Source organism: Brassica napus, chromosome C4 (assembly GCF_020379485.1).
Source record: "Brassica napus cultivar Da-Ae chromosome C4, Da-Ae, whole genome shotgun sequence".
Classification (NCBI taxonomy): domain Eukaryota; kingdom Viridiplantae; phylum Streptophyta; class Magnoliopsida; order Brassicales; family Brassicaceae; genus Brassica; species Brassica napus.
The window spans coordinates 12649318-12673117 of record NC_063447.1 but is presented as its reverse complement, the minus strand read 5'-3'; the positions used below and the strand labels follow the sequence as shown (position 1 = coordinate 12673117).

The 23800-nt window shown below is 36.0% G+C and overlaps 3 protein-coding genes across 5 annotated transcripts; 2 read left to right on the top strand and 1 right to left on the bottom strand.

Moving 5' to 3' along the window:
- Positions 1-72: 72 nt before the first annotated feature.
- Positions 73-2018, bottom strand: LOC106352941 (splicing factor 3A subunit 2). Its single transcript, XM_013792595.3, has 7 exons — positions 1765-2018; positions 1382-1551; positions 1091-1167; positions 934-999; positions 763-837; positions 581-655; positions 73-495 (listed from the first exon to the last, which is right to left on the bottom strand). The coding sequence occupies exons 1-7, from the start codon at positions 1914-1916 to the stop codon at positions 280-282; spliced, it is 831 nt and encodes a 276-aa protein (XP_013648049.1). The 5' UTR covers positions 1917-2018; the 3' UTR covers positions 73-279.
- A 16544-nt stretch (positions 2019-18562) lies between these two features.
- On the top strand, positions 18563-21814 carry LOC106453579. 3 transcript variants are annotated; one of them, XM_048754151.1, is made up of 3 exons: positions 18563-20977; positions 21181-21256; positions 21328-21814. In XM_048754151.1, the coding sequence occupies exon 1, from the start codon at positions 18875-18877 to the stop codon at positions 19823-19825; it is 951 nt and encodes a 316-aa protein (XP_048610108.1). In that variant the 5' UTR covers positions 18563-18874; the 3' UTR covers positions 19826-20977; positions 21181-21256; positions 21328-21814. The 3 variants fall into 3 exon arrangements, with proteins under 3 accessions (XP_048610108.1, XP_048610109.1, XP_048610110.1); XM_048754152.1 differs by having other exon boundaries at positions 20883-20977; positions 21181-21756; XM_048754153.1 differs by having other exon boundaries at positions 20935-21069; positions 21181-21756.
- A 623-nt stretch (positions 21815-22437) lies between these two features.
- Positions 22438-23249, top strand: LOC106377704. Its single transcript, XM_048755479.1, has 2 exons — positions 22438-22653; positions 22698-23249. Exons 1-2 carry the CDS (start codon positions 22438-22440, stop codon positions 23247-23249), a joined length of 768 nt encoding a protein of 255 aa, XP_048611436.1.
- Positions 23250-23800: the final 551 nt, after the last annotated feature.

The window sequence follows — 23800 nt, the reverse complement described above, 5'->3', positions numbered from 1 at the left end:
TTCTTTATAATTGATTGGGTTGGTTAAGACGTGGTTATGAGTTTACCGATGTAATCTATGAAATGCTTCGAGTACAGCAGAAACAAATTGACAAATTGATAACAGAGAACTAAAACATAACAAAGATCGTTATTACATCTGCAGAAATCAGCTTCAAAAATCCATGTCAAAACAGATTTCGGTATTTTAGTACACTCTCTTGAGAGTTGAGACAAACAGTGATAAAGAGTGCTGTGTTCAAACGGTTTGTAGTTGATTCTAGCCTCCTAGTTTTCACTTTCACATGTAACCTCCAGATGGTGGTGGTGGAGGTGGTGGATAGGCCCCAGTACCATTAGCCATCGGAGGTGGTGGTGGTGGCAGTGAACCAGATGGAGGAGGTGGTGGCGGTTGAGTTTGAGGGGGCGGTGGTGGTGGAGGCAGAAGGCCATTCGATTCAACAGTGGACTGAGGCTTGAATGGGTCTGGCTTGTTCGGCTTGAAATACACCTGCAACTGTTTATCACAAGTTTCTTTGTCATTAATTTCCATTAATCAAAACAAAAACGTATCCAAGTTGTTATGATAAGAAGTCACTTACGGTAAACATCTTTGAGTCTGGATCCCAGTGAGAGAAAAACTTTGGGGTTGATTTGTCTATCTCTGTGCTTGGAACCTGAATTGACATATCAATATCAATAACCATAATGAATGTAAGAATCTATCATCAAGCAATTTTAGAATATACCAGAATGAAACAAATTAAGAAAAGAAGCATATTACCTTGAAGGCTATGGTTTCATATGGTTCAGCTGCAAACAGAAGGTATTGATATTTCTTGTCATAAGGTTGAACTTTCTGCACAAAAAACAATAAGGAAGAGAATCATTAATCAGAGTGAGAACGCTTGTGAAGGTCATATGAGACACATAAATAAGGACATGTAACACCCACCTGCTCGAATGAAGACATGACACGATGTTTGGGCTTAACATTGTCCTCTATTTCAGGATATTCAATCTGTATAACAAAGTTGAGGTTAAAATACCATTACGTGTCCACCCTCAAATGATAGTTCATGAAGTTCAACTATAACAATGTATATGCTTACCTGGAAGAGAAGGGATCTTTGCTTCAACTCGGGGTCGTACTGCTTTGTAACACGGTACCCTGGTCTACCAATTTTAACTGCAAGAACATACACAAGATCAAGAGTTAGTCATTTAAAGCTGATAACTAAGCAGCGGAGAAATCATCAACCAGCTGATACTAAGCAAAACCTATCTACCCAATAACAGTAACCATAGCAAAGACAAACACTCCTGCAACTACACAAGCCTCCAAATAAGACAAAAAAATAACTTGTAGACCAATCACATCCCCAAGAGAAACAAGGTGTTACCTGTTCTGCGAACAGAGACTGTACGCTTGTGAGGCTGAGGCTGAGTAGGAGCTTCCTGAGCCTCACGAGCAGCTCGCTTAGCCAAGTTGGTCTGATGCCTCTTACCTTGAGTATGAGCCAAGTAGTTTCCTTCGTTGTTATGCAGCGTTAGACATAGTTTGCACTCATAGCTTCACATCATCAATCAAACACACCAAAACAATGTTAATTCCGTAAAATCACAAAAAAGAAAGAAAAAACCCTAATTGAAGATTTTTTTCAATCCACACCAAATAGGAACATGAATCTTGATGAACTGCATAAATAATTTTTTTTTAAAAAAAGCACAATCATCCTCCAACAGTAGAATCTGCTATTAGAGTCTATATAGAAAACACGCATACCTTCCGAGATGATTGCGCATGAAATAGGGATCTTTCGCAATGTCTATGGTTTCGAGAGCAAGACGACGGAGACGCTCCCGGCGATCTATGGCCTCGTTCTGGGCCGAGGCGGCGCCTCCGCCTCCTGGTTTCGAACCCCATTCTCTGTCCATAGCTTACAAAATCAATACCCTCTCTATCGCTCGCTCTTCGATTTTTGCTGAAGAAGAATACTCGAAAGTTTTGGTATGGGTCGAGATTTCGTTATATGAAGATGAAGATTAGACGGTTTATCAGGGACTCCAGTGTGGGTTGGGTTTCCGTCCGGTCTAAGGCCATATCTCGGCCCATTACTGCTTTTACAGAAAAAAATTGAAAAATATGGATCCCATTGGTAATTGGTGTAACTACGGCCGTTCAATATGGTAAAACCGAACCGTACCGAACCGAACCAAACCGAAATAGACAATATATTTTGATTTTGGTATATACCATATAAACCGAATGGATATAATTTATAAAAACCGTAGGATTTGGATATGGTTTGGTATATAACCGATTAAACCGAATAAACCGAACAAAACCGATTAAAAGTAGAAACATGTAAATATGTATCTATTTTATAACAATACATGAAAATCTATTTGTTATATAAGTTAAATTTGTGTTAATAACTATTACCATAATGTTATAGTAATAAAGAACCTTATATAATTTGTAAAACATTTGAATACATCGTAATTCAGACATCTTATTTTCTAAGTCTTTTTTTTTTTATCTTTTTGCTTTATTTTAGTATTCACTAAATTAATATGAAGATGATAAATTTGATGGAAAATAATTAATGGAAAATTTTCACAACTTTTTTCTTATCTATAAACAAACAGAGTTTCATGTTCAATCGAAAAAGCATGACTTTAATGAACACTAAATACGGAAGAGTGGAAAAACTTTTCTTTCATGTTTCTGTTTTGTTTCATATTTTTATTTTTAAAATTCCATGCTCTGATTTTAATTATAGATTTGATGATTTTATTTGATGGTAGAAGCATTTTTACGTTTTTGTTCATTTATTTGAACATGTAATATATTTTTAATAAATGAATGTATTGACAATATGACTCTAAAATTCATTTTATATGATCTCAAACTAAATAATTATGTTTTTTGGTATAAACCGAATAAACCGAAAACCGACGGTATATAAACCGAACCGAACCGAAGTAAATATGGATTTAGAATGGTAGTTATATTTTACTAACCGAAATACCAAAAACCAAAAAAAAAACCGAACCTAAACCGAACTGATATCCGGATTGAACACCCCTAGGTGTAACTTTAAAAATTTTGCCGTGGAAAAAAATCATTAGAATTTTTGCTGTGGCTTTAGATTTTATTGCTTTAGAATTTTGCTGTAGGTTATTTCAAGAGTTGTGATTTTGAAATTTTTATTAAAGTTTGATTGCTGTGAATTTAGTGCTACAGAAATAAATGGAGCTATGGACATCACCTACGACCACTACCAATCACACCCTATATCTTTTATGTTCTTGACTTTTATTTCTTGAACAAAGAACAAATAAAAACTAATAGATGCAAAATATTTTGTTGGAACTTCTCCATTTCAGGTGAATATCTAATGATAAAAAAAATTTAATAAGTATTTTAAATGTTAAGATACCCATCTAATAGAAACTCAAATTATCACTTCTGAATACTTTGAATATGTATTTCAACATTAAAGATATCCATTCATTTATTTAATCTTGTTTTTGTGAGAAACTATAAGTTGAGAACCATCCATTTCCAATGTTCTTACATTCATAAAAACAGTAGATGTGAGTCTAATTTCCAATTTTATTATTAGTATTAAAATTATTACAGATTTGCCATAGCTTAATTCAGTTTCAGTTCCTTAGTTTTAAATTAGTTGATCAGTTCTTTCAATTGGGTGATGATCGATTTATTTAGAGTGCCATTAGAATGCAGTTTTAAGACTCAGTTCCGTTTAAAGTAGTCTCTACTAGAGACTCTCCAGGTGTGATTTGGGCCAGCTATATATGGTTTGTGGCTCTGTTTGATCCCGTCTAATCATGGTGGGAGCAGTATACTCTGCTTCCAATCCACAAAATAATAAGGCAAAACGTTTGTCTAGTTACCTAAATCTCTAAGTTCAGTCTCTTTCTACTCCACTACAAGAAAACAACGGTATTCTGACGGACATTCCGACGGAAAATGAAATCCTCAGAATATCCCGAGGAATTTGCGAGGAAATTCAGAAAAAACACAAAATTTGTTTTCCTCGGAATTTCCTCGGAATATACCGACGGAATTCCGAGGAAATACTAATCCGTCGGAATATTGTTATGGAATACCGAGGAAAAACGTAGTCCTCGGAAAAAACCGATGAATTCCGAGGATATATTATAGCCGTTAGAGAGCCGTTGGGGGAATTATAAAATTCCGAGGAAATTCCGACGAACTAGCCGTTGGCGTCGGAATTCCGTCAGAATTTCCTCGGGCTGTCGGTAGGATTTCAACTATAAATACAAGCACCCCTCTTCCTCTTCATTCACTCCATATATTCATCCTCCCTCTTACTCTCTTTACACACGAATTTGATTCATAAAAAACATATCTTCTTCAAATTATTTTCGTTCTTGGATCGATCGACCTCATTTGGATCCGAACACGAGATTGCTTACGGAAGAATACCAACGAGGTATAACCGAATTCATGGGGTTAGTTCACCGACAACCGGAAGCAAAAACAGGTATGTTAAGATGTCCTTGCTCTAATTGTAAAAATAGAAAGTTTATTAAAGAGTGAGATGTTTGGACTCATCTATATTTGAGTGGGTTTACACGAAGTTACAAAATTTGGTATCATCATGGAGAAACTGATTATGAACATGGTAGTACTAGCGAACCTCAGCCAGCGGTTAGATTAGAAGAACCAATTAGAACGGATGTAGATTATGGTGTAGGTACTGAGCAGATGGTAAATGATCATTTTAGAGGGGAAGATTTACCCAATGCACAAGCTATGAGATTTTATGATATGTTGGATGCTGGAAAGCAACCATTGTACGAAGGTTGCAGAGATGGTCATTCAGCTTTATCATCTGCTACAAGATTGATGGGCATTAAAACAGATTATAATTTGGCTGAAGACTGTGTGGATGCGATTGCTGATTTTGTAAAAGGTATTCTACCCGAGGATAATGTAGCTCCTGGTTCATACTACGAGGTTCAGAAACTCGTAGCTGGTCTTGGTTTATCGTATCAGGTAATAGATGTATGCAGCGACAACTGCATGATTTATTGGAGGGCGGATGAACAGCGAGTTACATGCAAATTTTGTGGAAAGTCTCATTATAAAGATACGAGTGGAAGAGTTCCAGTGCCATATAAAAGGATGTGGTATTTGCCTTTGACGGGAAGGTTGCAGAGGTTGTATCTGTCTGAACGCACAGCGCAACCAATGAGATGGCATGCGAAGCACTCAACAGATGGTGAGATCAGACATCCTTCAGATGCAAAAGCGTGGAAGCATATCCAATCAAAGTATCCCGACTTTGCGTATGAGAGAAGAAATGTCTACCTTGGATTATGTACTGATGGTTTCAGCCCGTTTGGCAAGAGTGGAAGACAGTATTCTCTATGGCCCGTCATTCTTACACCATACAACCTACCCCCAAACTTGTGCTTGCGACGAGAGTTTTTGTTTCTCTCGATTCTCGTTCCCGGACCAGAGCATCCTAAGAGATCACTTGATGTGTTTCTTCAGCCACTAATATATGAGTTGCAACAACTATGGGCTCAAGGTGCTGAAACATACGATGTTTCGTGTAAAGAAAACTTTCAAATGCGGGCAGTACTAATGTGGACAATAAGTGATTTTCCAGCATATGGTATGTTATCTGGATGGACAACGCATGGAAGGCTATCATGTCCATATTGTCAAGATAACACTGATGCTTTCCAACTAAAACACGGAAGGAAAACGTGTTGGTTTGACTGTCACAGGAGATTCCTACCACCTGATCATCCATATCGTAGGAGTAGGAATTTGTTTACGAAGAACAAGAGGGTGTTTGACAGTTCACCCCCAGAAATTTGTGGGAAATATTTGAAGATACAACTAAGAGATTTTGGTGCAGAAAAGACGCCAGACGTCGGTGGACATGAGCATTTTCCGGTAGATGCTGTTGGAGACCTACATAACTGGTACAAAAAAGTATTTTCTGGGATCTGCCATACTGGGAGGATCATCTGCTAAGGCATAATTTAGATGTCATGCATATTGAGAAGAACTTTTTTGACAATCTCATGAACACGATCCTTAATGTTCAAGGTAAAACAAAGGATAATTTGAAGTCAAGACTGGATTTAGTCGATATATGTGCTCGTTCAGAACTTCATGTTGATGAGAATGGTAGGGCTCCTTTTCCCATATACCGACTTGATGCAGAGGGAAAAGATGCGTTCTTTGATTGGATTTCAAACGATGTGGAATTTCCAGACGGTTACGCATCAAATTTGCGTAACTGTATCGACAGAAAGAAAGGAAAGTTTACTGGCTTGAAAAACCATGATTGCCATGTAATGATGCAGCGCCTCCTTCCGTTTGCCTTCAAGGAACTATTACCACGAAATGTTCATGAAGCAATTGCAGGGATAAGTAGTTTCTTCCGCGATTTATGCACGAGATCAGTGACTCTTGAAGGTATTGAAAATTTGAAGACTAACATAGCCGTGATTCAGTGCAACCTTGAGAAGATATTTCCTCCCTCATTTTTTGATATTATGGAGCATCTTGTTATTCACCTGGCAAGAGAATTGGAACTTGGTGGTCCTGTGCAGTATAGATGGATGTATCTGTATGAGCGGTATATGTTCCATTTGAAGAAGATGGTGAAAAATTTAAGTAGGTTGGAAGGTTCTATAGTCGCACAGATGATCAATGAAGAAACTTCAAACTTTGCCGAGTACTACTTTCCAGCAGAAGTTCAGACCAAAAACAGAAGACCTGCTCGGCATGATGATAGAGGCGAACGGGCAACATATCATGTTACGGTTCCAGACATTTTCACAGACGTTGGACGACTTAGCAGAAAACCAAAGGACCGTCGACTTACTGAGCAGGAGCGCAATAATTTGCAAACATATTTGCTCACCAACTGCGAAGATGTTCTTCAATATGAGAGGTAAATAAATTAGCTTACAAATTTTTCTTTTAACAAGTTGAAATTTAAATCTTAATTAATTACATTATTGTCATCATATGTACAGGATTTTCGTGGCAGAAAAGCGGTTCGAATATACATACGCCACAGAGGACGAGCTAGAAGAAATGAAGCAGAGAGAATTTTCTGGATGGATGTTTACTTATGTGAGTGCTTTAAACAAATTAAAATATCATTTATCACATATTTATACTAATTCACATTTATTGATATAACATATATATGTGCTATTAATATAGGTGTCTGCTGGTTTGGCATGAGGTGAAACATTTGACGATTGGATACGCGAGATGGTCGTTGGATCAAAATTTGTTGTGAAGTCATATCCGAGATTTTGTACTCGAGGATATGCATTCACAACTCAGAAGAGGAGACGTTCGAGTACGACTTATGATGCTGGCGTTTCTTCTGCATCAGGAGATGATGTATACTACGGACAAATACGTGAGATTTTGGAAATCAAGTATTTGGGCATGGTTGGATTGCGTTGTACTGTTTTCTATTGTGATTGGCACGACAACACTCTAGATCGAGGTGTGAGAACATATGCATTTGGTGTTACATCAGTAAATTCGAGGCGAAAGCTGCAATATTATGATCCTTTCATTCTTGCTTCTCAGGCCGATCAGGTAATTAAATGTTAATTATTTAGAATGATTCATCATCATGTGTATTAATTTATAATTTTACTAATAATTTTTTTAATGTTACAGGTTTGTTATATCAAGTACCCCAGGGTAAGGAACAGAGATGATCCATGGGTTACTGTTACAAGACTCAACCCGAGAGGCCGAGTTCAGGGAAGTTCTGAGCTGGAAGACCCACTACAACCAAGCACATCCGGCAACTTAAGTGCAGCAAAAGATTTAGCTGGAGTTGGCCTTGTAATCGATTTAAGCGATTTCGGAGAGGAAGCCGTCGTTCACGTAGAGGATGAACCAGTGATTGGAGAGTTTCACCAAGATCCAGATTCAGATTCATCTGGTGATGATGACTCGGAAACAGACTAGCATCGTTTTTTTTTTTTTTAATAAATATTCCGACGGATTCCGAGGAAGATAAGGATTTCCTCGGAATTCCCTCGGAATTCCCTCGGAATTCCCTCGGAATATTCCGAGGAAATTCCGAGGAAATAGGGTTTTTAAACCGAAAACGTTGTTTTCGGTTTGAATAACACTTATATAACCCTTATTAAGTGTCTTAGACTGATTATGAACTCAAAAATTTGTTCCTTACCCTATAATAAACACTTTTCCGATTGTATGAACGAAATCCCCATAACATAAGAGAAACACTTATACACTTTAATGAACGGTAAAGGGAATACTTTCAATTCGTTTTGAAATTTGTTATTTCTTGGTTTATGATCATCTATACAAAGAATCCTCAATGGTATGCATTACAATTGTATAAGAAATGAAATACAGAAAAAAAAATTGATGTTTTGAAACCCCAAACACTAGTTCCTCGGTATTTCCTCGGAATATTCCGACGTAATTCCGAGGAAGATAAGGATTTCCTCGGAATTCCCTCGGAATATTCCGAGGAAATAGGGTTTTTAAACCGAAAACAACGTTTTGCGGTTTGAATAACACTTATATAACCCTTATTAAGTGTCTTAGACTGATTATGAAGTCAAAAATTTGTTTCTTACCCTATAATAAACACTTTTCCGATTGTATGAACGAAATCCCCACAACATAAGAGAAACACTTATACACTTTAATGAACGGTAAAGGGAATACTTTCAATTCGTTTTGAAATTTGTTATTTCTTGGTTTATGATCATCTATACAAAGAATCCTCAATGGTATGCATTACAATTGTATAAGAAATGAAATACAGAAAAAAAAATTGATGTTTTGAAACCCCAAACACTAGTTCCTCGGTATTTCCTCGGAATATTCCGACGTAATTCCGAGGAAGATAAGGATTTCCTCGGAATTCCCTCGGAATATTCCGAGGAAATAGGGTTTTTAAACCGAAAACAACGTTTTGCGGTTTGAATAACACTTATATAACCCTTATTAAGTGTCTTAGACTGATTATGAAGTCAAAAATTTGTTTCTTACCCTATAATAAACACTTTTCCGATTGTATGAACGAAATCCCCACAACATAAGAGAAACACTTATACACTTTAATGAACGGTAAAGGGAATACTTTCAATTCGTTTTGAAATTTGTTATTTCATGGTTTATGGTCATCTATACAAAGAATCCTCAATGGTATGCATTACAATTGTATAAGAAATGAAATACGGCAAAAAAAATTGATGTTTTGAAACCCCAAACACTAGTTCCTCGGTATTTCCTCGGAATATTCCGACGGAATTCCGAGGAAGATAAGGATTTCCTCGGAATTCCCTCGGAATATTCCGAGGAAATTCCGAGGAAATAGGGTTTTTAAACCGAAAACAACGTTTTGCGGTTTGAATAACACTTATATAACCCTTATTAAGTGTCTTAGACTGATTATGAAGTCAAAAATTTGTTCCTTACCCTATAATAAACACTTTTCCGATTGTATGAACGAAATCCCCACAACATAAGAGAAACACTTATACACTTTAATGAACGGTAAAGGGAATACTTTCAATTCGTTTTGAAATTTGTTATTTCATGGTTTATGATCATCTATACAAAGAATCTTCAATGGTATGCATTACAATTGTATAAGAAATGAAATACGGCAAAAAAAAATTGATGTTTTGAAACCCCAAACACTAGTTCCTTGGTATTTCCTCGGAATATTCCGACGGAATTCCGACGGATATTTTAGTATCCGTCGGAATTTCCTCGAAATATTTTCATTTAACCGGGCAAATATTTCGCGAAAATTGAAATTAGAATTCCGACGGATAGTATCCGTCGGACCCTAGGTTTTATAACCACGAGCCGCTTCTTCTTCCCCATTTCTCTCTTCTTCCTCTGCGCGGCTCCTCTCTCCTCTCCGACGATTTCCCCCTGAATTCCGACGATATCTCCGGCGATCTCCCCCTTCTCTTACACAAATCATGTAAGGACCCTATCCCACTCTCTTAGGTTCTATTTGTTAGGTTTTTGTGTAGATTTGATAGATTTTTGTTAGGGTGATTGGTTAAGATTGTGATTTGGTTGTATAATAGGTTTAGAATTGTGATTTGGTTGAATAATTTGTTTTGTTGAATTGATTTAGAATTTTTTTATAATTTTTTTTATTATTTTTGTATTTATAAAATCGATTTTTGTATATAAATTCGATTTTTGTGTATAAATTCGATTTTTGTATTTTACAAAACGATTTTTGTATATAAATTCGATTTTTTTTATATTTTACAAAACGTTTTTTGTATATAAATTTGATTTTTTGGATTTTACAAAACATTTTTAATATCTATAAAACTTTTTTTGTGATTAAAAACTATTATTTGGGATTTAAAAAAAATATATATATATTTTATAAATTTCTATATTTATTAAACATTTTTAATATTATTAAAACTATTTTTTGTAATTATTAAACTATTTTTTATTTATTAAAACTATTTTTTGTTTATTAGATTATTTTTATTTATTTATTAAACATTTTTAATATCAATAAAAAAATTTTGTGATTAAAAACTATTATTTGGAATTTTTTTTTAAAAAAAATATATATATATATACATTTATAGTATATAAATTTCTATATTTATTAAACATTTTTAATATCTATAAAACTTTTTTTGTGATTAAAAACTATTATTTGAGATTTTTTTTTTAAAAAGGAATTAATTTATATATTTCTATATTTATTAAATATTTTTTTTTTAATTTACAGGTCTCATGATGATCAGACCCGGCCTCGACAGCGTCGTGGTCGCGGTGGTACGGGGAGCCAGTCTCGGGATTCCAGCCATTTTCAGGATTTCCCTTCGCCCCACAGCTCCTACCATACATCTCTCTCTGCTGTACCCGCTCCTGCTCCTCCGGGTCCTCCGGGAGTGATGAGTGTTGCGGAGTTGGTTCGACAGCCCGGTCGTGACCATCTTCCCTATCTCACTCCGTATCCACATGGACGGGGTCAAACATGGTAATTAAACATATTTTTTTTTCTTTAAAATTTGATTCATTATTAACCGTTTGTTCTTTTTATTAGGTTCAACCGATACGGGAACAGGATCAGCGCATGGATCAACCGTATGATGTACTCGGCCCTCGAAAGGGGACATCCGACTTTCACTCACTTCCCTACCGACAAGCAGCATCTGTGGTTTCGTCAGTTTGCGGTAAGTATTCTAATTTTTTACTTATATTTTTAATCTTTAATATAAATTTTCTACTAATTGTGTTTTTTTCAGCAAGAGTTCAACTGGAATTCCGATGAGACGCTCTTTATCTATCACCACTTCGTCCATAAAGTTATGGACAACTATGGGAAGCAGATCCACGAGTGGAAGAAGAAGTGGGAAATCAACAAGGTTTGTTTTTAATATATTAAACAATTTTTTTAAATTTATTAAACGATTTTTTAATTTATTTAACTATTTTTTTTTTTTATTATTAAAAGGTCCCAAAGTCGATAAACAACACGGTCTGGACGGAGTTGTGTGCACATTGGGATAAGGAAGAGACGAAAGAAACTTCTTCCACCAACTCCACCAACCGCAGGAGCGACCGTAAAGGGAAGGGCGTCTTCAAGCATAACTTGGGTGCTCAATCTATTGCCTCTCTGGGAGATCGCATGGTAAGTTCAGTCGCTTTTTCTTCAATTATTTAAATTTTGAAATTTTATTTTTTTGTGCATTTCTTCTAATTTTTAATGTTTCTTTAATTTATGTTTTTTTCAAGGCGGAAGAAAATGATGGCGAGTCGGTTGATGATCTCGCCCTAATGAAGAGGGCGTATACCAACAAGAAGACCGGTCAGATTGATGACGGTCTTGTGAGGGAAGTGGTCACCCTGGTCCAAACTCAAGTGCAGGACGAAGTGTCTCAGCTTCAAACCGAGGATGACGCTACGACGGATTCGACCAACTTGTCCCGGTTTCGAATCAACGAAATCGTTGAATCCGTAAGTTCTTTTTTTAAAAGTTTAATTCATTTATTTCTTGATTTAAATTTGGCTATTTTCTATTTCAGTCGGTTCCAAAGAAGAAGGGACGTTTGGTCGGTTTGGGTCGTCGCACCCGGTCGGTTCCTCCTTCTTCTGCACCACCGCCCTTTGTTGATCCATAAGTACTTACGGCTCAGTTGAAGGACAAGGAAGATCGCATATCTTTGTTGGAGACCCAGATGGCGGCTCAACAGGCGGGCTATGAGGCACAGAGGAGGTTGAACCAGCAAATGATGGAGATGATGCAGAGGATGTACCCGAACGAGGTGTTCCCGGACGTGCCAGACCCGTAGTTTTTTTTCTTTCTAAAACTCGGAATGTTTTATTTTTATTTGTACGACTTTGAATATTAACTAATATGATTTCAATTTTAATTTTAATTTTCTATTTTCGAATTTAAATTTCAAAAATTTTATTTTTTAAAAAAAAAATAATTTTTTTTAAAATTCCGAGGAAATGAACCCTCGGAATATACCGAGGGACTAGTTCCTCGGAATTTTCCGAGGGTTCAAATTCTGAGAAAATGAACCCTCGGAATATACCGAGGGACTAGTTCCTCGGAATTTTCCGAGGGTTCAAATTCCGAGGAAATAAACCCTCGGAATATACCGAGGGACATGTTCCTCGGAATATACCGAGGGACCACTACAAGAAAACATCGGTATTCTGACGGACATTCCGACGGAAAATGAAATCCTCGGAATTTCCCGAGGAATTTCCGAGGAAATTCCGAGGAAACCCAAATTTTGGGTTTCCTCGGAATTTCCTCGGAATATACCGACGGAATTCCGAGGAAACATCAATCCGTCGGAATATTCCGAGGAAATTCCGACGAACTAGTGATCGATCGATGCGTTTTTGGACATATACCCATCGATCGATCACATTGTTACGCTTTGGTCCATCATAGTGATCGATCGATGCGTTTTTGGACATAAATACATCGATCGATCCGTTTATAAAAAAACATTCGAGATTTTGAAACCCCAAACACTAGTTCCTCAGAATTTCCTCGGAATATTCCGAGGAAATTCCGAGGAACACTTGATATCCTTGATCGATCGATGGGATAATCTCATCGATCGATCACATTGTTACGCTTTGGTCCATCATAGTGATCGATCGATGCGTTTTTGGCCATAAATACATCGATCGATCCGTTTATAAAAAACATTCTAGATTTTGAAACCCCAAACACTAGTTCCTCAGAATTTCCTCGGAATATTCCGAGGAAATTCCGAGGAACACTTGATATCCTTGATCGATCGATGGGATAATCTCATCGATCGATCACATTGTTACGCTTTGGTCCATCTTAGTGATCGATCGATGCGTTTTTGGACATAAATACATCGATCGATCCGTTTATAAAAAAACATTCGAGATTTTGAAACCCCAAACACTAGTTCCTCAGAATTAAAAGGGTTTCCTCGGAATTCCCTCGGAATATTTCGAGGAAATTCCGAGGAAATAGGGTTTTTAAACCGAAAACAACGTTTTGCGGTTTGAATAACACCTATATAACCCTTATTAAGTGTCTTACGTTCATTATGAAGTCAAAAATTTGTTCATTACCCTATAATAAACACTTTTCCGATTGTATGAACGAAATCCCCACAACATAAGAGAAACACTTATACACTTTAATGAACGGTAAAGGGAATACTTACAATTCGTTTTGAAATTTGTTATTTCATGGTTTATGCTCATCTATACAAAGAATCTTCAATGGTATGCATTACAATTGTATAAGAAATGAAATACGGCAAAAAAAATTGATGTTTTGAAACCCCAAACACTAGTTCCTCGGTATTTCCTCGGAATATTCTGAGGAAATTCCGAGGAACAATATAAATTAATAGAAATACATGCACAGGATATTCTTTTTCCTCGAATTAATGAAAATATTCCGAGGAAATTCCGACGGATATTTAAGTGGCCGTCGGAATTTCCTCGGAATATTTTCATTTAACCGGGCAAACAAGCCGCCAAATATTTCGCGAAAATTGAAATTGAAAATACTGAGGGAATTCCGACGGAAAATATCCGTCAGACCCAAGGTTTTATAAACTCGAACCGCATCTTCTTCCCCATTTCTCTCTTCTTCCCCATTTCTCTCTTCTTCCTCTCCGGCGATCTCTCTCTCCTTCCGGCGTTCTCCACCTTCTCTCGCGACGATCTCTCCGGCGGATCCTTTCCATTCCTTTACAAATCATGTAAGGACCTTATCCCACTCTCTTAGGTCCTATTTGCTAGGTTTTTAAGTAGATTTGATGATTTTAGAAGTTTTTTGATAGATTTTTGTTAGGGTGATTGGGTAGGATTGTGATTTGTTGTGTAATAGGTTTAGAATTGTGATTTGGTTGTGTTGAATTGATTTAGAATTTTTTTTATAAATTGTTAATTATTTTTGTATTTACAAAACGTTTATATAAATTCGATTTTACAAAACGTTTTTGTATATAAATTCGATTTTTGGATTTATAAAAGATGATTTCATATTTATAAAAATATTTATATTTATTAAAACTAATTTTGTATTTATAAAACATTTTTTTGATTTATAAACACTATTTTTTATTTTTGTATTTATAAAAACTATTTTTAAATATACAAAACGTTCTTTGTATATAAATTCGTTTTTTGGATTTATAAAAGATGATTTCATATTTTAAAATTAATTTTGTATTTATAAAACATTTTTTGATTTATAAACACTATTTTATTATTTTTTGTATTTATAAATACTATTTTGTATTTATAAAAAGATGATTTCATATCTATAAAAATATTTATATTTATTAAAACTAATTTTGTATTTATAAAACATTTTTTTTTTTATAAACACTATTTTATTATTTTTTGTATTTATAAAAACTATTTTGTATTTATAAAAAGATGATTTCATATTTATAAAAATATTTATATTTATTAAAACTAATTTTGTATTTATAAAACATTTTTTTATTTATAAAAACTATTTTATTATTTTTTGTATTTTAAATATGTTTTCTATTTCAATTTTAATTTTATATTTTTGAATTTCAATTTAAAAAAATAAATTTATAATTTTTTTTTTGAATTTTGGAAATATTCCGAGGAAGTGTATCCCTCGGAATATTCCGACGACATATTCCTCGGAATATTCCGAGGAATTTCCGACGAAAAAAGTCCTCGGAATATTCCGAGGAAATTCATTTCCTCGGAATTCCGTCGGAAATTTCCGAGGGATTTCCGAGGAAAGATGAATTTCCGAGGAGTTATTTCCGAGGACTTTTTTCGTCGGTATGTCGTCGGAATAGCGTTATTCCGACGACATACCGACGATTTTTTCCCTCAGTATGCCGCTGTTTTCTTGTAGTGGACCCTTGTTCCTCGGAATTTTCCGAGAGTTCGTTTCCTCGGAATTTTCCGATGAAAATTCCGAGGAACATTTAGTCAGAACTTCCGAGGTAAATTCCGAGGACGTTCTCCCTCGGTATATTCCGAGGAGATTTCCGACGAACTGGTGGTCCTCGGAAATTTGTTTCCTCGGAATTCCGTCGGAAAATTCCGAGGGATTTCCGAGGAAAATGGAATTTCCGAGAAGTTATTTCCGATGACTTGTTTTGTCGGTATGTCGTCGGAATAACGTTATTCCGACGACATACCGACGATTTTTTCCCTCAGTATGTCGATGTTTTCTTGTAGTGCTCATATCCTCTTGCTTTGTGTTATATTTTTGGTCAAACTTCATGTCGCATTTTTAGCTTTAGTTTCACTTATATTTGGGTTCGAAACTTAATTAGTGAACTGGTGAATATTAACACTAACTTTTTGAAGATTTATGTTATAAAACTTTTGTAAATGACAAGATTTTATGAAGTGGACCATCCATGTCCGCACATGAATAAATAATGCAACAAATACAACACCATATGCAAGCCTTTGCATCAACTAAATTCTCAAAGTCGTCGCAACCATCTCTCTTCAAAAAGGTTTTCTTCCTTCACTTACCTTACGAGAAACACAAAATATACTAAATAAAACAAAAAAAAATGATTCGACTCCGACGTACATGCATCTTTGTTCTTCTCTTCGCTCTCGTTTTTGTTGTCTCTAAAGCCCCAAGAACTCATGCTGCTGGAAGACAAACCTTTTCTTCCGGACCTTCTAGAAGAGACATAGGGTTCTTCCACTCTTATGCTACACATACAATCGGTTCCGGAGAATTCAAGCCGGAGAAGAGAAAGATTCCGACGGGGTCAAACCCTTTGCATAACAAGCGATAGAAAGGGTCTATTTCTCCCTCTCCTTGTTTTTAAACTGGAGAATATATGTAATATATATATATACACTTAGATGATTTATACATACTCCCATATAACATGGTTAGGAGTTTTTGAAATATTTATTTAAGTTTTGGGTAAGCATAATCTTGAATATATATCCAGATCAACGGCAATTGATCATATGGTGTTTATGTCTGTAGATATAAGTATACTTTGTGTGTATTTGTATGTTCGCAAAAATATGATTCCTTAAATGATGAATAACATAGTAAGATGGTTTTTTGTTTAATCTCATACCATACTATCATTAGCGTAGATGTAGTAATTATCAAGTGCAGTAATATTATGTTTTCCAAGATGATTTTGCTTTTCTTTTTTTTTTGTCGGCGGAAAGATTATTTTCTTTTACTACGTAATACTCCGTCTGTTTCTTATTACTTGATGTTTTACTCCAATGCACAAATATTTAAAAAACTATTTTTTATCAAAAGTAAAATTAGTTTATTTAATTATAAAAAAAATCAATTTGATTACACAGGTTTTGACAAAGTCAAAGTTACATAGATTTGTGCAAACTTCATCTATTATGAAACAACAAAACTTCTCTAAAACATAAAACATCACGTATATTGAGAACGGGAGGGAGTAAAACACATATCGAGAATAACCAAATCAATGGATGTAAGAGGCCTGATATACTCGTAGCTGTATCCAAAGAAAATGTCCTAGCAAGTAATTAGAACTTAGAGATTATTCTCATCTCTGCAGTCGTCCGTTATATAAATTTTTCAATAATTAGCCGATCATTAGTATATAAACATATAAAGGGTGGCAAATGTAGTATTTGATGTTGATGCTTAATTATCATGGAAGCAAAAGAAAAAGGATAAATCATTTTATTGGTTGTTGTTGAAAATAATTATGGTTTAATGATTCGTTTTGTGGTTGATGCTGAAAATATTTATGGTTTAATGCTGAAAATGGTTTATTTGTTTTTTTTTTTTGACAAAGTAAATGGTTTATTTGTTGATGTTGAAAATTATTATGGTTTAATGATTCGTTTTGTGGTTTAATAATTACGTAAGATTTACAAGCCTAATCAACTTGCTGGAAATCCAGCGTTGTCCAAGATAATCTGAGTATATATTTCTAGCTTAGCTTGTGTTTTTAATTTCTAAGTTATAACCTAGAGATACGGTTTTCTCATATAGAAAAAGTATGAAGAAAGATGAGTACATGACTATAAATTTATTTTTAGTGTTTCGCGCATGCGCATTTGTTTAGGGTGCAATAAGAAAATCAACTTTAATCAACCAAATTATTATGCAGTTGAAAAATGGAAAAAGGGTATAGTTGTTTTCTTGATACCAATTATAGCACAAGACATTCTGATCCCGAAAAGGGTAAACTGGATGTACGAATATTACAAACAAAAAGTATACTGTAATGTTACTTTCGTATAAGTGATGACACTTGGCCCCGAGATTTTGGTGGTACGATGTGGCCGTGTCTATGTAAATTTTTTTTTTATTAATTTAGTGGTTTAAAATTTTTTTTTTGGGATTCTGTTGCGAATGTTACATTTATCATGGTCCAGGGCTGGTCCTGCACTTCAGGGATTAGAGTTGGGTTGCGGGTCAGACCTGCTCCGCTTGACCCGTCAACCTGCGGATTGACTGATTTTTTTGACTCAAAAAATTTGACCCGTTTGACCCGCAAGAAGAAAATATGAAACCCGCACCCGCCTCGTTTAAACCCGCGGATGATCCGCTAGACCCGCGGATAATAGTAATAATTAAAAAAATTATTAATTTAAATATTTTTATTAAAAATAGTAATAATATTTAATATTTTTAATATTTTTTATTAAAATAATAATAGGGAAATATTATACTTTTGCAAATTGTCTGTTCAGAAAACAAAGCCTTTGGTGTTTATGCGAAGCTTAGGTGAAAGAAGTTTCTAGAGCCATGTGAACCAAATCGAAAGACTGGGATGTTGATTCTGTGAATATATATATATATATATGCATGAAGAGCTAGAGAAAGCATACATTTATGAAAGCTTTTGAAGATATATATGTAATATGCATGTATGGACAATGATGTCTTGGAGATGGATGATATGATGAACTTTACAATCTGATATGGTACCAAAAAAAACTTCAGAAAACTGAAAAATCGAAGCTCTTGAGAACAATGGACAGAATCACAACTTGTAATCGAGGCCAGCTCGTCGATGGAGATGGAACTATGATTAACCCCCAAAATAACTTTTGACAAAACTACCCTTTTTCCTTTTTTTTCCAAATTGAAAAAAGGAAACTAAGAACAGAAAATTGAAAAAAAGGAAATTGACAAGTTACTTGGGTACTAAGCAATTACGTTATTTCCTTTTTTTTTTTGCGACTCACCACAATTGCTATATATGTTCTACTAGCACTCTCATTATTTCCAATATTTCTTCTTCTACTTCTAGTTTATCATTCATCAAACCCTAAGCCACCTGAGAGAATCAACAAACGAAGAAAGAACAAGATGAAGGATTTGATTGCTGCTGCCATCAAGAGCACTTACGATACTCGGAGCCCTGGTGGAGTCGATCGTTGCATCGATCTATTGATTCGGTTGAAGTCTCTGTCTCTCTCCGTCAAAGATATTCTTTACTTCTCCAAGTCGATTTTCAAACTCGAGACTTTGAGAAGGCATCGAAACCCTAAAATCCGGGAAGTGTCTCAATCTTTGTTTACTTCCTTGTTGAAGACGCTCTACTCGCAAGGGACAGACAACCCGGCCGGTCTTAACAAAGCTCGTCTGAAGAGGAAAGAGGCAAATACCGGGTCTTTGACGAATAAAAGGGCAAAGACCAATCTTTTGGTTTCGGACAAGAAACAAGATCACAAAACTCTCGCTCGGGAACCTGTGGTAAGGAGGGCTGAGACAAAGAAGACCGATGCTTGCATGTCTGTTACGACCAAGCCTGTTACTACCACGGCTCTTCCTCAGCAATCGAGACGGGACATCAAAGATGGTAAGGTTACAACCAAAACCTTGATTCCTCCTCCGAGGAGAGTCCCTGCTTGCAAGAACGTTCCAGCGAAGGCTTCTAGAAACCCTAAAACAGAGGAGATGGTTGAGCTGTTTGAAGCAGCAAAAAAAGCGGCTGACGTGGCCAATGCTAAGGGTATTCTCTCTGGCAAATCAGACGCGTTGAGGTGTGTTGAGGCTATCTCATTACTCATGAAGATGAACGTCACTCCTAAACCTAATGAGCCAAGGAAGATGATCGAAAGGCTGGAGAGACTTGCCAAGCACAAGGACCGTACGATTTGCAGTGCTGCAACAACCCTTCTCCAGATTTGGAGGCAGAGGATCAGAGAACAAGAACGTAAAGAGTCTTCTGCCATCAAGAACCCTCGTAGAGTTCAACGAACATGCGGTCAGGGCTTCACAAGAGAATCTACAAAGGCGATGAAGTTAGTGATGTGAAGATTGTAGCTTGAACAAAAGAATGTCTCTGTTGGATTCAATATAGCTTGTAGTAGTAAATCATTGTATCAAGAGTAGTATGAAAGTGAGGAAAAGATGGAAACCATTTGTAAGAAACTTATTCAATAGTCGTCAGTAAATAAGATTTATTTTGTTTCTTGTTATGCTTCCACAGTTGCATTGCATGAGCATGTTGTTTGATATTGAAGTTTCTTAAAAGTCAGTGGTTCCAGCAACTCTGTTATCATAAAATAGATAGTTTAAAGTAACACTCATCATCCTATAAATTATCTCTAAGCTTTTGCTTCGTGTCAATAAAGATAATTTATATTGTTTTTTTTATGTTTCTACAATTGCATTCGCACTGCATGAATGCTTTGTTTGATATTGAAATAGCTATATTTTCAGCTCCTATGTTGTCATTAAATAGTTTAAAGTAACACAGAACATAATAGAAACAGAATTAAACAACTTTATTCTAAGGGCGTATGATGCCTCCGAGGGTGCAGTGGGAGTTGGATGAACGCTATAACTGTGTGAATATCAGTGGAATGATCTGTGGTTTAATTTGGTCAGCACGACAATGCCTAATGTCCTTTTCTAAAGGACCAGACTGTATTATATCTTGAAGAAATTGTGTGAGAACCAGACCTCCCAATCTCTACAAGAAATTTGTCAGTTTCCAAAAAAGTATAAGGGGTACGTACATGGAGAAGCTAGTCGATGAAGCTAGGGAAAACAATGGCTTGTTGATTCGCAGACATTGCTTGCTCTTCAGTGAAGTGTTAATGGACAGTGAAAAAAGAATTAGATAACTGTTCAAAACTACAGACCTTTACCATGTTCAGCTCTGATAAGATAATTAATTTTACAAGCGAACCCATTGAACTGCTGAATTTGCAGAATCAACACTGTCGGTAAAAATACTGGAAGATTGTGGCATGTGTCTCAGGGAATCTGAAAACAAAACAAAAAACATATGGGTGCCAAATTAATACAAAAGAAACTTCTGGCGGACAATTAAAATATAACTAAATAATAGGGCCTTTTCTGTAATTTACACAAGTCGGGGATTGAATGGATGGATAAGGCTCTGTCTGGGTCAGGACAAGGTTTCTGAAGTTCCATCAGCTCACTCAACTCTCTTCTCCGGTAACCTTTTCTCTTGGCTTATTGAGTTATGTATATGATTTGTCTTAACTACTGTGGAGAGATTTCAATTATCCGATCGAATTATCAAATTGGTATTTAACCAAATTTCTTTGGATCCTGATTTTATTTCACCTTTTCTTGATTAGATGTTAAAGTCTTATGCTTTACAACATTCGTATGTATCTTCTCTATGTTATGCGCAGATCCAAACTCGGTGTCACAAGATTGGATTAAAAGAAGGAGCCATGACAAGTCTTATGATGGCCACACCATTCGCAGGTTCTCTCACTCAATGCAAGAAAACAAATAACCTCTCCCTTCACAGAGCCTTTAAGGTAACCTCTATGCAGACACCGTTGGAAGAGCTATACAACGTTAAAGTGGAGCGGAAAGTGTCACAGAGACGGTTAGATGAGCTCGGGGTTTCCAGATGGTCGGTTTGGAAGACTGGGAAGTGCAAACTGCCATGGGACTGGCAGGTGGATCAGTTGGTTTACATAGAAGAAGGAGAGGTCCGTGTTGTTCCCGAAGGCAGCGAGAGGTTTATGCAGTTTTTAGCCGGAGATCTTGTTAGGTACCCGAAATGGTTGGAGGCTGATCTTTTCTTCAACGCTCCTTACCGCGAACGCTATTGTTTCAAGGCCTATGGTGATGACTGATTCAAGAAAAGAGTTGAGTTTAGAGGCTTAGAGCCAATAAAATTTCCGCTTGTGTTTGTGTTGTTGTAGCCTGATGGATCTTTTTGGGGATGATAATAATATAACAATACAATTTCTCCTCTTCCTCAGAAATTTGTGTAAAGCTTACATAATTAAACAGGCCTAAATCTTTGAGTCAGAGATGAAGAAATCAAAAGGAAACTCTCAAAGGATCTTTTGTTTTTGAAGAGAATGTTGCATCTTAATTGAACTAAACAAATTTTGAAAAATGACCAATAAGCAATACAGAGCAGCAACTTCATAAATCTTTGATAAAGAGGGATAAATAATCAAAAAGGAAACTCGCAACCATGAACAGATTTAATTGTTTTTACTTGAATTTTAAAAATTAAAGAATTTTTAAATAAGGAACAAAAATATTTGGAAATTATATTCAGAGTCGTAGTTTAATAAACAAACAAAAATTAAAACGTTTAATTAATTTATGTGGGGATTAATTTGCTTTTAGCTGCATGTGTCTGATACAGATTGATTTGGGCGTCATTTAGACGAAACTACCATTAGGTGAGTAAAAAGGAAACTGAAAGAAGTTGCTTGGATCCTAAGCTACTAAAGTTTCCTTTTCTTACAGAAGTCACATTCTCTATATATATATATATCCAACTCTCTCTCTGACTTACTCTCTTTCTTTTATTTCCATCTTACAAAACCCTAACTTCTTCTTCTCGTTTACCTGAAACCTCTTTTCCATAATTGGATCACACAAATCATCTGAAACTCAACAGCAACAACGCGAGAAAGATGACGCAGGATGTATCTGATGAATTACAAGCTTTGTTTTCCGCAGCCATCGAAGCCAGCTATCTTACACGAAACCAAGGCGGCATCGAACTCTGTGTTGACGCGTTGAATAGGTTGAAGTCTGCGTCTCTCTCCGTCAACGATATTCAACGATTTTCTAAGTCAATATTTCGGTTGGAGACTCTGAGAACTCATAAAAGCCCTAAGATCAGTGAAGTATCTCAGTCTTTGTTCGATTCGTGGTTGTCCACTCTCTACAGACAAGGGAGAAGAGACCAATCTCTCTAAAGCCGAATAAGAAGAAGACGGAGACGCTGCTTGCAAAAACGGAACGGGACATCAAAGAGTACAAAGATGATGGTGGTGGTAAGGTTACAACCAAAACCTTGCTTCCTCCTCCGAGGAGACTCGCTGCTTGCAAAAACCCTAATTCCGCGGAGATGGTGGAGCTGTTCGAAGCAGCGAAGAAAGCGGCTGACGTGGCCAACGCTAAGGGTATTCTCTCTGGCAAATCAGACGCGTTGAGGTGTGTTGAAGCTATCTCATTACTCATGAAGATGAACGTCACTCCAAAACCTAATGAGCCAAGGAGGATGATTGAGAGGCTTCAGGTACTTACAAAGCACAAGGACCGTACGATTTGTAATGCTGCAAAAGCTCTTCTTCAACTTTGGACGCAGAGGATCAGAGAACAAGAACGTAAAGCTGCGTCTACAATCGATATGATTCTTCAGAAACCTAGTCAAGGTCAGCAGATACGCGGTCAGGGCTTCAAAAGAGAGCCTACAAAGACGAGGAAACTAGTTATGTGAAGATAGTTGTTTGAACAAAAGAATGTCTCTGGTAGATTCATCAACAGGTCATGAATCAGTGTATCAAGAAGAGTTGAATGTGAGGAATAGATGGAATCCGTTTGTAAAAGTTTACGACAAAAGTTTACGTGTAAAAAATTGCTTTGATTGTCAATAAATAAGATGTCACAGTTTATGTTGTTTCTTATGATTCCAAGGTTACATGAGCACATTGTTTGATATGGAAGTAACTATGTTTTTGAGTAACTTGACACATATTCAAAGGTCAAAGTACAAAAAAACAATAATAAACAGAAACAGATCAACTTTAAAGAGGGGTTAATACCTGTTCTGACCATAGTTCTTGATGAATAACTCAGGCTTGTACAAAGCAACAACATGTTATATAGCTAATTCAAACAAAAGTCCAGGCTCTCCACTTCAATATATCTTCTTCTGCCTCTTCTGTTGGTAGTGTGATTGTGGTGAAGCAACTTTCTTGAAGAGGAAGACCACATAACCGTGGAATCTGAACTCAGTAAGCATTCTTGTTTCTTTATAGACAAGAGATC